This window comes from Carassius auratus, chromosome 12 (genome assembly GCF_003368295.1).
Source record: "Carassius auratus strain Wakin chromosome 12, ASM336829v1, whole genome shotgun sequence".
In the NCBI taxonomy this organism is placed as follows: Eukaryota; Metazoa; Chordata; class Actinopteri; order Cypriniformes; family Cyprinidae; genus Carassius; species Carassius auratus.
Window position 1 is genome coordinate 20,988,044 of NC_039254.1, and position 12,342 is coordinate 21,000,385.

General features: G+C 35.1%; 1 protein-coding gene across 2 annotated transcripts in view; it reads right to left on the reverse strand.

The window, feature by feature from the left end:
* Positions 1 to 311: 311 nt before the first annotated feature.
* LOC113112128 (disintegrin and metalloproteinase domain-containing protein 11-like) overlaps positions 312 to 12,342 on the reverse strand; it is a 39,703-nt gene continuing 27,672 nt past the window's right edge. Inside the window, exons 18-27 of one of the 2 annotated variants that reach the window (XM_026277579.1) lie at positions 9,952 to 10,032; positions 9,807 to 9,857; positions 9,403 to 9,466; positions 6,265 to 6,370; positions 6,017 to 6,136; positions 5,439 to 5,607; positions 4,851 to 4,965; positions 4,135 to 4,225; positions 3,633 to 3,650; positions 312 to 1,795 (exon numbers count right to left, since the gene is read on the reverse strand). In XM_026277579.1, coding sequence (XP_026133364.1) covers positions 1,780 to 1,795; positions 3,633 to 3,650; positions 4,135 to 4,225; positions 4,851 to 4,965; positions 5,439 to 5,607; positions 6,017 to 6,136; positions 6,265 to 6,370; positions 9,403 to 9,466; positions 9,807 to 9,857; positions 9,952 to 10,032 — 831 coding nt within the window. In that variant the 3' untranslated portion in view covers positions 312 to 1,779. Of the gene's footprint in view, positions 1,796 to 2,419; positions 3,651 to 4,134; positions 4,226 to 4,850; positions 4,966 to 5,438; positions 5,608 to 6,016; positions 6,137 to 6,264; positions 6,371 to 9,402; positions 9,467 to 9,806; positions 9,858 to 9,951; positions 10,033 to 12,342 lie in introns of those variants that run through there. The other variant, XM_026277578.1, reaches the window with a different exon arrangement.

Here is a 12,342-nt window from a genome sequence, read left to right on the forward strand (position 1 = left end):
ATGTAATATTTAATGCACTTGATTTTGTTAATAATAGCAAATGGAATTTTTTTGTTTTCATTTTATTTTTACATCAATATGATATAAACACGAATCTATTTAAATCAGTATGATAAAAGGGGATATCTAAAATGTTTAATGTAATGGATTATGTTAATAAACATGTCATTTGGAATCAGTAACAGACTAAAATTTTAAAGTATTCTACCCAGCTCTGACTTTAAGTGACTTAAGTACGTCAATTTATTCTATTAACCTTAACCCTAATCTACTAATACACTAATGATGTTTTATATCTCCTTATGTGTACACAAAAAAGTTATTTTAAAGAATTGTTTGATTTTCTCATTTAATGATGTCCAAAAGCACAGAATACCAGAAATGACCCAGTAAACACAAATACAAAATGCCTGCTTATTTCTGAATGTAAATCTAATTAGGAAATGTTGCGTTTTTTTTAAATTAAATATTAAATTAAAATCATTTAAAACGATAAAACCATGAACCTAAGTGTCAGTCCACTAAAAGTCAACTTTGACATCAGGCAGCAGATCATAAAGAAAAAATACTTAGTGCACCTGTAAACTGAATAGTGGATAAGATTATTGTAACATAAAAATGATTGGAAATTTGACTTTTGACTATTGTGGTTTTGTATGGATTGTTTTACCCATGACCACTGTATATATTAGTGTCAGTACAACTTTTGTTTTAATCCTTAACACCAAAAATTTATTTGTGCTTATATCTGACTGCTATTTATTTCTACAGTCAAATGGCAAAATAGTTCTGTCATATACATTATATACATACATACTTATGCTCAGCTCAGTGCATTCAAACGGTGTTCCACTTATGCTTAAGATTCACAAATGAAGTATAATACATATTTTACTAAAATTACCTTGCCTTGCCTCACTCAGCAATGTGCATATGAACTACATTAAACACATACAAGCAATGCCTTATTTTTTGTTGTTTAAAAGTACATTCATATGATTATGCAATATTTTTTATCTATTATAGATGACAGTAAAAGCAGCAAGATTATAGATATCCGACTAGCATGAGAGTAAACATGGAATGCTAGCAGACATTCCATTGCAAGAGAATACATTGTTTTAGGATTTCCACTGGGACGTCCGTAAATACTGAATGTCTGTCCTTCTATCCGCATGGAACTGAGAGTGTTTGAAAAGTCTAGGCTTCTCAGTGCTAAAATGATTATACTTTAGCATTAAAAAAAACATTTAAATTGGTCATGCATAGCAAATGTTTCGATTAATGTGGTAAAGAACCACAATTAGTAAATAAAAAAATTGAAATAAAGGTGAAGTGTGTCAAGTGACATGCTTGAATATGCAGACAGGTATCTGCATATAGCGGATTGACTATCTGATGCTTTTTTTTCTTTTCTTTTTTTTTCTGGAATTCAACAATGTGAATTTCTGACAAACAGAGTAAGTCATACAGGTTCGAAACTGCATGAGGGTGAGTAAATTATGACTTTTTTTCCGTTTCTGTGCTGGGTTTAAAGAGCCAAAACCCATTACAAATAGCCAACATCAGTAAAATCGAAATCAGTTTAAAAATGTTACCATGGGATGTACTGATGAGTGTTTCTAGGCAACAGGTGACAGGCAGTAACAGGAAGTCGGAAAGACAGGACAGCATGACACTGGAGTTTGGTGAGAGAGTGGAAGACATCTGTAGTTTCTTCTGTTTCCCTCAAAGTTTAAAGAACACAGTGCAGAAGCACAGGGGAGCAGATGAGATGCTTTATCCCCCTCCAGATCTGAAGAATAGACAGAAATGAGGGAAAATAAAGGAAGAGAATCAATACGTTAAATGATACAACTCACTATGCATTATTTGTTTTCTTTATTTGTTTTCCAATTTAAGAAATTGTGTGATTTGAAGTATATGACAAAAAAAAAAATTCTAATTAAAAGAATTTTAGTAAAAAGAGCCAAAAATGTAACCATTGCTCATCATTGAGGGATTAAGAGATTGCTTACGTTCTTCTTCCTTTCTATATATTCTATATATATATATATATATATATATATATATATATATATATATATATATATATATATATATATATATATATATATATAGTCTTTATTATTATTTTTTTTTTAACAATTTTTTTTTTTTTTTACCTTTATTTACATAGGACAGTGTAATGACAGGAAGGATGGTGGGTCACAAGCCAGGATTTGAATACGGTATGCCCATATCATCACAAAGCTTACTATCTTTTAAACTTTTGATATTATTTCACCAGTTTTATTTTAGCAGTTTTTAAAAGGATTTTATAATACTTCTAACAGGATAGAAAGTGAAGCTGGGGGCGGATTATTATCAAATTATTACAAATTAAAACAAGGTTTTTATTAAAGAAAGAGAAAAATGAAATAAATTTGTAAGTTATGTTATTTCAGCACATTTGCTTTCTTTCTTAATTGTTAGTTCAATATTTTCTGGAAAATAAAGTACACTGCATAAAAGGAATGACTTGCCACATTAATTCATTTTTAATATAATATAACATATAATTACATGTATTGTGTGAATTTATTATTCTAAGAGTCTTTTAGAAACAAAGAATTAAGCATGAAGAGCAGTTGTCAAACCGAAACACTGAGCGCTTGGTATTTTATTTAACTGATGGTAAAATGACAAAAAAACTGATTTGAGTATAATGCATAACAGTTTACATGTCGATGTAGACACACATAGCAAGTCATGGGGGGAAGACTTGAGAATGTAGTGATGATTTGTGACAAAGTTTAAGCAGCACAAATCAGAGAAAATAATATAGTTCAACGGTTGAAATGCCCACATCTATGGACAAGGATTGAAAGCACACATGGTTCACTGCTCACATAATGAAGGATTTGAAGAGATTTTGTATAAAGGAATGGTGTCAGATCTCTTGCTTTATGTGAGTCATCAACCTTACAACACATGATAGGATAAGATTATCATAGCAAAGGGTGGCTGCAAAATAAAGGAATGCCCTCTTTTAATTGTGGAATATAAACATTTCTGTATAAATGATTCGCCATAAGAAGACGACAAGTTTTTCCCCTATAAATTATTTTACTTAAAATAAAGGTTAGATTTCTGTGAATAATTTGGAAGATCAAAAGGATAATTTGAGACATTATTTGTCCATATAGTTTATATACCAAGGTGTATTTGTGGAGGAGGCTGTATTAGCCTCAAATATATGCAATCTGAATCTTAAAATGACAAGATATTTGATATAAAATAATACTCAGTTAGTTAATATTAATAGTGTTTGACAACAATAATGGCATTATTATAAATACCAACTAAACTGGCCAATGTTATTGTACTGGTAATCTAATAAAATGCATTATGTAATGGAATGTAACTGTGTAATGGAGTTAGGGAACAAATGTGATGTATTGATTGATTGGTGCATTGAAATGAATTTGTAACGAAGGAAATGCAAACATTTAAAATAAAATAAAACAGAATAAAACAAAACTCAGAGAAACTAAATGGGCAGGCGAAGACGTGAAAACGGCTGGTGCAAAATGTGTCAGGTGGACATGGATGTATGACATCACATCATGTCCTGTTGGGCATGGTCATACCTTCCTCTTCTGATATTTCTGTAATCAAGAAACAAAACAGAGAGAGAAAAAATGGGATTAAATTAAGCAAAAGTAAATGTCACATTAGAAATTGTGCTGCATTTCTCATAAAAGTAAGATTTAGACATTATAGGGCAATGCATTAAAAAGATTGTTTTATGCATTTCTGTGCATGACCATGTATTTAATCAGTTATCAGAGAACTACTTTTTGCACTTGACACTAAACTACACAGTTTAAGATAAAGGAAATACTTTAAATTTAAATACTTTAAATTAAGGCTTGCTTTGTTTGCTTTCTAATCTCATGTTTCAGAATTATTATTATTAGTATTATTTATTTTTTGTCAAGTAAAACATTTTAGAAACCCTAAAAAAAAAAAAAAAAAAGCAAAAATACTACAAGAACCAAGGCTGCTGAAAAGGCAGGAAGTCACTGTTGAACTGAAAAGAGGAAAATGCTACTCGAACAGCATTTTCTGCAGTAATCGTGGATGTCTTACTTGAAGCCCCAGCCTGTTCCTCCCAATACTATAGCTGCCAGTAGTATCGCTCCCGCTATTGAGCCAATAATGATGTTTGTACCACTCGGACCTGTGGACAGTCAGACAGAAAAAAAAAAAAAAACATGCATTTATCATTAGTTTTCTGTTACATTCTTGCTATATATTTTTAATCATGATTTTGTCATGTGCTTAAATTTTAAATGTTAGTTTTTAGTCTAGTCTTGTTTCTTTCCTTCCTGTACAAATTGATTTTTAGCTTTGACTCAAACAGTGGGCTTAAGCTCTCTGAAGAAGGAGGCGGTGACATCTTGTGATAACATTTGGTTTGACACTTACAATTATTTGAGCTTCTAACCTATCAGAATCTTAGAAATGACTGATGATTTTGCATATGCTTAGAAGTAAGTGGTTCCTAAAATTTCTGAAATCAAAAGACTCCATTATAAATAATGTAATATATAAATAAAAGGTTTCCTCATGAGCACACACCATGAGTCAAATACTTCCAAAAAACGTGACAAAAAGCCAATTGCGAACCCACCGATAAGCTACTTGACCAATTTGATTTACACACATAATTCCTTGTTATATCTCTGAACTGTAAAGGCTCAGTGATGAAGCTAACTGAATCCTGAGTAAACATTTAAAACACAGGCAAAGAGACGCTGGTCCAACTAAAACCAAACACCCGCATGACTGAATATGTTGGGAACCTTTGTACTTCTCAGGACCGTCTTGAGGCTGGGGGTCGGGAATAGGGTCATATACACTGCAGTCCTTCCCAGTGTAGTCTGCATCACAGATACACTTCACCTCATTACTGCATGTCTGAGACAGGGAGAGAGGCAGACAATGTCATAAGCATAAAGCCGGAAATAAATACTTTGGCTAATACACACTACAATCACTGTAGTACAGTGTAGGAGAACTTTCTGGACAAGGATGTAAAACAGTTCTATTAATCTGATGCATGGTGAACAGAGTCAACACTGTCAATTAAATCACTGCTTATTAAATTTGGAAAATCTTACATCAGACACTTTGACAACTGGCTGTTTTTCATTGTTTCTGAGTATTGTTCATTCTTACTTACAGCAAAACTGACTATTATCTAAATCCCTTCATTTCTTTCTCGCATTTAGACTTTTTAATATCCTGCAACATCTGATAATTTTACATTAATTGCTTACTCTCGCTTTGAACAAAACAGACCAATATTTTAAGAAAGGATGAGAGAATATACCTTATATAAACCCTTGAAACAGTATGAGACTGTGATTTTTCACAGAAGAACAGCTCACCCCATGATCAGAGCACACGTGAGAAGAGGACGACCCAGGACAGGATGACAGGTTGAAGGTGGTGACCGGAAGACACCGATGGTCCAGGCACATCATATTAGGACCACAGGGCGTGCCGTCCTCCACGTACCCGAGATCAGTGCCATCTTCTAACACTGCATGACCCCCGCTGAACATAAAAAAACAGCTCAGTTTTACACACAAATGCACACTGCAAAGTAGGGGAGGTTACTTGGAGCTCCTCTAGAACAGAACAGAGGTGTCTGGAGATTAACAGTGTTTATTTTCTAACACACTCTTGTGGCAATTTTTAACTATTTCAAATGAATTATTACTATCTCATCTGCATGTTTTTTGCTTGTTGCCCACTGATGGTTAAATTTAGAGTTTGTTTCCGTATAAATCACATTTTACAAATTCATAAGAAAGCAACTCAAAGTAATTGTATCCTCTCATGAGATTGGGTTATTTCTTAAACTAAAAGAGCTATCTTTGAGACACTCATGGTGTGAGGTGCTGCAGTAATGCAGCAGTAAAAGTCCTAATTTCATGCTTAAAGAAAAGATGTATGTATTTACCGACAATCCAGGTACTTGTTCTGATGGTAGATGGTAAGACTTGTGATTTCTCCATTTAAGTCTCCATACCGTGGTTTCACTGTGATATTAGTGCATAATAAAAATCCGCACAACACATCCCTATGAAAGAACACAGAAATGATAGTGGAAGACAGACAAAGAGGGAAAATATTAACTTTCCAGCAACGGGAGAAATAATTATATCACTGAAAATGTTAAAACAGTGTTCTGGCTGTTTATATACTCACTGTTTATTGCACTGAATCCAGCTGTGTGAGCTGCTGTCCTGACCACAGTTGCCACGCTCCGTACCTTCAGTGTTCAGCTTCTCATAACACATGCGATCTGCTGCATCTAATGACACAGACAGTCAAATAAACAAAGCATTGTGCATGTGCAGTCTTAATATTAGGGTGTATTCACACCCGTCTAGTTTGGTTCGATTGAATCAAACTCAAGTTAGTTTCCCCTCTTGGTGCAGATCTTTTGGGCAGGTGTGAATACAGTAATCGCACTAGAGCGCGGACCACACAACCGAAAACAAGACTCTGAAGAGGTGGTCTCGGTCCGGTTCCAAACAAAGTCTAGTACAGTTAAATGGATGAACCAATGAATGGACCTTAGGCACACTTGTGGTTTAGTTTACAGTTTCTGGTTCACTTGTTAAAAGGGCAGTGTGAAAGCAAACCACACCAAACCAAAAAAATCAACATTGTATTTGGTCCGATCCAAAGCAAGTGAACTAATGCATTTCCTGGTGTGAATAAATCAATCAATGGTGTGAATCCGATCAAGCAGATTGGATCATCAGTCAATCAGAACACAACGGGTTTACACTGGGCAAAATCAACTGACTTTTCTATATGGATAAGATAGAATCGATTGGATCTGTCTTTTCCATGCAATATTTAAACAGGTCTGCAGAGAATGGCCCAGTGCAAAGTCAACCTGAAGTGGTTCGTATTCTTTTGAAAAGATTTTCAGTCACAGGGCATTTTACTAATCAAAGATAAGTGTAGGAGTCTCACTAGTCTCCACATGGGTGTTCTCTGTATTTTTTTCTGATGGTTCGCGAGAGGGGTGGCATTTTGCATGATGTCGACCTGCGAATGCAGACACGATAGCTGGATTGCGTTACATGACACTGAGATCCGATCACAATGCACCTTTGACTACCTCTGGACCAGGACACGCTGATACGAATACATTCTGATCAGAACTGCATTTACAATTGTCTTTTCAACGTGTATGTGGACAACATCTGGATACAGGTCGCACGTTGATGCCAAGTGTAAGTGCAGCCTATACAGTGTGCATGCCCTGGATGTGGTTGACAGCAGTTTTTATGTCTTTCTAAAAAAAAAAAAAATATAATAAAATAAAATAAAATAAACTGGATTTAAATATGAAGTTGATGCTTTGTGGCTCTTTCTGTCGTTGTCCACTGGAAAAAATATCAAAGTAAATGTACAATAAAACTACCAGCTGCGTTTGCCAGAAACTGACCGAAAAATGGTGACAATGTATATGGTATTATGGGATAGCATATTGGTGCCTGTGTACTTTATAAATAACCATATATTTTAAAGGGGGGGGGGGGGGGTGAAATGCTCGTTTTCACTCAATATCCTGTTAATCTTGAGTACCTATAGAGTAGTATTGCATCCTTCATAACTCCAAAAAGTCTTTAGTTTTATTATATTCATAAGAGAAAGATAGTCTGTACCGATTTTTCCCGGAAAAACACGAGCGCCTAGAGGCGGAGGCGTGTGGGCGGAGCTAAAGAATCACGATCGCGATTAGACTTTTGCGTTGAGAGCGTTTGGAAGCTGTGACAGATGAAACTGACCGAGAGCAGCAGCAGCAGCAACGACTTGCTCCGAGCGGGGCTCGAACCTGGGTCTCCGGCAGGGGAGGCGGACGCACTAACAAGGAGGCAGAGATATTTTAAGCAGTTTTAATCACCGCATCCGGTTCCAACACACGATCGTGACCCTTTTTCGTTGGGACTGCATTATCCTTAAGAAATAAACGATGTGCAAATCCGGCGTCAAACTGGGCCTTGTTTGTAAAACAAGCATCTTCGAAATGCAGGGAACAAACAATGACACTTGCACAACTCTGTTGATACTCTGTAAAAATAAACTCCATCCACTGGTCCCTTAATGCTGTTTTTTTGTTAATTTGTGCAGGGTTGTCTTGCCCTGGCAACCAAAAACACACTCCTTTTGTGACATTTCGCTACGCTCTCGCTCTGATCAGTGAATGCCTGTACTCTCTCAGTGCTCTGCTATATGGGAGCGCGTGCTCTTCCGGCAGAAGTGCCCTTATAAGGAAATTCCGCTCCATCTAACGTCACACAGAGTCATACTCGGAAAAAATTTCCGAAACTTGTGACAAACCGGAAGGAGTATTTTTGTTCCAAAAATACTCCTTCCGGTTTGTCACAAGTTTCGGAAATTTTCAAATGTACAGCTTAATTTTTGGAACTTTGTCCATGTTTAGCATGGGAATCCAACTCTTTAACAGTGTAAAAAACTCAGTATGCATGAAATAGCATTTCACCCCTCCTTTAAGTGATATAATGTTAATATGCCAAGAAACGTAAAAAAAAAAAAAAAAAAAAAAAAAAACGTAATTATATAAAATAAATACGTGTCATGCAGGTAAGGGTTTAAACTTTAGCATTTTATAGTATATTCTGTAAAAACATTTTTTACATCAAACAATTTAATGGTTTCATTCAGGGTCAGAAATTTACCAGTGCTACTGAAACAAAATGTGATGAAAATTCCCTAGATATTTCAATGTGTGGAATATTTGATTAAAACAGCCATAATTATTAATTTACAAAATGTATTTTAAAATAATTGATGTGTTTGACTTTATATGTATTAATATGTGTAACATATTACTTTCATGTGACACTTTCCCTGACAAATACAACTAGGGACTAACAATTAACAATACATCTATAGCATTAATTCATCTAGGTTACTCTTAATTAAATGGTTCCATATGCATGAGTTGTAAGCAGACCTTTTTAAAAACAATAAAAATTATTTTCAAAATTATTTACGGCACTAATTTAAAATCACTATATAATCACAGCCATCAAGTAATCTAAGGACATTCATCTGACAAATTCAGACAGCTCTAATATCCTGTATGATGAAGGTTATCAATATTAGCACAGTCCAGTGGCTGCCTCTATCATTACTCTTTTCTACAACCACCTCAAATCTTCAAATCAGAGTGCAGAGTTCTGCAGGCAACTTGTGTTTCATTCATCATTAATCTGTTTATTTAAATTAATATATTTTGCCTGACTAAGCATTATAATAATTATGTAAATACATATTGTTCAACATAAGTGACCTACTTACTGTGGCTCCAGAGCGCCTGACACTGGGCATCCCTGGTCTTGCAGCTACCCCCATAGCAGCGCCCCTGACGGAGCAAGAAGAGAGTATCAGCTTACCGTCTACACATATACACTCAGTCCTACTTACACTTTTGAACACTTTTGTGTCCATATACTGAAAGCTTTAACTAAATCCAAGCCAACTGCCAAATCAGCCTGCACAACAACATCAACAAAAAAAAATTACTGAGTGCCCCTCAATGGCACATTAAAAACCATTTAGTTTAAATCTTAGCCATGTAATTGTTTAACGAGATATGTCTGCAGTGTTATGCAGTAAATCATGTAAGTAAAATACATTAACAATGCTTAGTACTATGGTTCCAAGAAGCATGTAAGGTTCACATTAGACAGAAATAATTTTACCAGTCCAGCATTGCACATGTAACCATCCAGTTTGTGGACATTATGTGGACACTGTTTGAGAAATTAATGAAAAGTACATGTAAATTTCTTACATTATTATGATAACAATGATTTAAATGATGATTTTATATAAATGTATCATTACTTTACTCGAATCACCAGTGCATGTTTCCGGCACATCACAGTCATTCACTGCATCCCTGCAGATCACTCCTCTCTGCTCATACTGCAACACACAAACAAAATGAATCACACTAAATTATAAAAATCGACTGACTGATGACTAGTCCCTTCAAAAATGAATAGTGCACCCTCAGGCTCTTCCAAAGCTGTATAGGCCAATTCACACTGCGCCGACAGACAGCAACAGACATGTTTCCCTGGGTTTTGTCAGATCAGTGTTACCCTGTCAGCATCTGTTGGCATTGGTTAGAGCTTATTTTTGCCATGTAGAATCAGCATTTGGGATGTCTTGGAATGTCTGAAAAGTGACATACTGTAATCTGATGACAGTGGCCATTGGTCTGTATCTGTCGATGCAGTGTGAATTGGCCTTATGACTCTCTTTCTTCTGTGGAGCACAATAGGAGAAATTATAAGCAATATATTGATCGGAGAAACATGCTGAAATTTAAAAAGTTATTCACTGATCCTTCTTTCCAGTGAATGCACAGCTCCATTGTAGATTGAATAATGGAGTCAACTAACTTAGAAGAGTCTGATTTGTGAATTAATCATTGAGGCTGTTTTGTAACATGGCCTGGCAACTGCCACCCTAAGAGAAAACATTGCTACCTCTACATTAGTATGCCAATGTCTTACATATAAATATTTTACTGGACCATTTAAAACTTCTCTTTTTCTAGCTGCCAGATTGGCGCATGCAAGATAAAAGTTTTCCGGGTGACAAGATGTACCTAACAAGATCAAGTCAAAAATCAAAGTCTATTTATAAATTAAAAATCTATTAAAAATATTGTATATTCTCCTTGTTCTCCTTTGCATTATTAACTTGATGGTTTTAAATGTATAGTATAATGTGCATTTTTAACCAGGGATAACTTGGGGTCATGGCTTAATTTTGTTGCATTTACATTGTTGTTGCATTGAGTTTCAACTGGAAATATTTAGAATTGCCTGTTTAACTTAATTCTTGGGGGAAATATTGCCTCTGTACTGAAAATAAATGTTGTCATTTTTCTAAACTTTTTTTATAATTTTTTTATCATGATGACACTTTTTGGAAGAGCACAAGACTTCCAATTTGGGCCAACATGCCTTTTGCTTCGATGGATCATTAAGTTTTTTTGTGTTTTTTTTTTTTCTTAGCACTTGGCAAATACAGACAATCCATTCATGCCATTGCAACATTAAATGTCTGCAACCCCATTGTGTTGCCACTAAGATACTGAAGCTCCTTTGATACAGTGTCATACATATTCCACTGCACTTTAAGCCATTTTAAATGGATGTAAGATCTGGATAAGAAAATGTCTTTCCTACACAAAAAATAAATAAATAAATAAAAATAAAAAAAGGTTTTTTTTATCAGTCATTATTTCATCACATTTTCATCTCTACACATTAAAGCACCACTAAAAAAGAATCTATAAAGAAATACCATTTTACTAGAAATACCACTGACTTATTGAGATAATACTTTTAGATGTACTGTCGAATGGTTTTTTATTCTACACCCAGCAGAACATTTGAGCATATTATCTAGGTGATATTAACTCATTCAGTCATTTCCCTAAAATCACCTTATCAGTGACATTTATGTTTTGCCTGAAAGGCTAAAGTCTAAATCTGTTGACCACTCTAAGGCTGTTGAACTCATTGATTCACTATAAGAAACAGTAATCCATTATTGCAATGAATCCTTTTTTGGAGGATGTTTCTTTGAACAGTTCAAGCTGTATAAAATAGCTGTTATATTGCCAGTTATCTGTTTTTAGTTTTAGTTTTTAAAGGGGTCATATGATGCGATTTAAAAAGACTCATCCACACCCCTCTGAAACGGCTCGTTCTAACATGCCCCACATCTCTGTATCACTATGGTGGAAGATTTGCATAACGCCACCCAGATGTTCACGCAAAGAAAGAAGGTGTACCTTTTATTCTCATTGTAGTATTGTTGTTGCTGCCACCGCCATGTTGTATAGACACTGTGTGTTTCACTGTGAAAGCAAAACTACTATTTTTGGCCTTCCAAAAGAGAACGTTGCCCGCTTTGTCATGCCTGGAGCTGATCCGTGCAGGTTGTTGAGGAAATACATCAACTTTGTACATCAACATCCTTATATCACATTTATAATGGGTTTTATTTTTATCTCTCTTTACTCTGGTAAGACAGGGCATCACAATATGTTAAGGGGCGTAACATTTCCGTCACACAGTAGAGGTATTCGGCCAATCACAACACACAGGATAGCTGGCCAATCAGAGCACACCTTGCTTTTCAGACCGATGAGCTTTGTAAAATACTCGTTTCAGAAGGCAGGGCAGAGGAGAAACAATAATGGGCAACAATTCA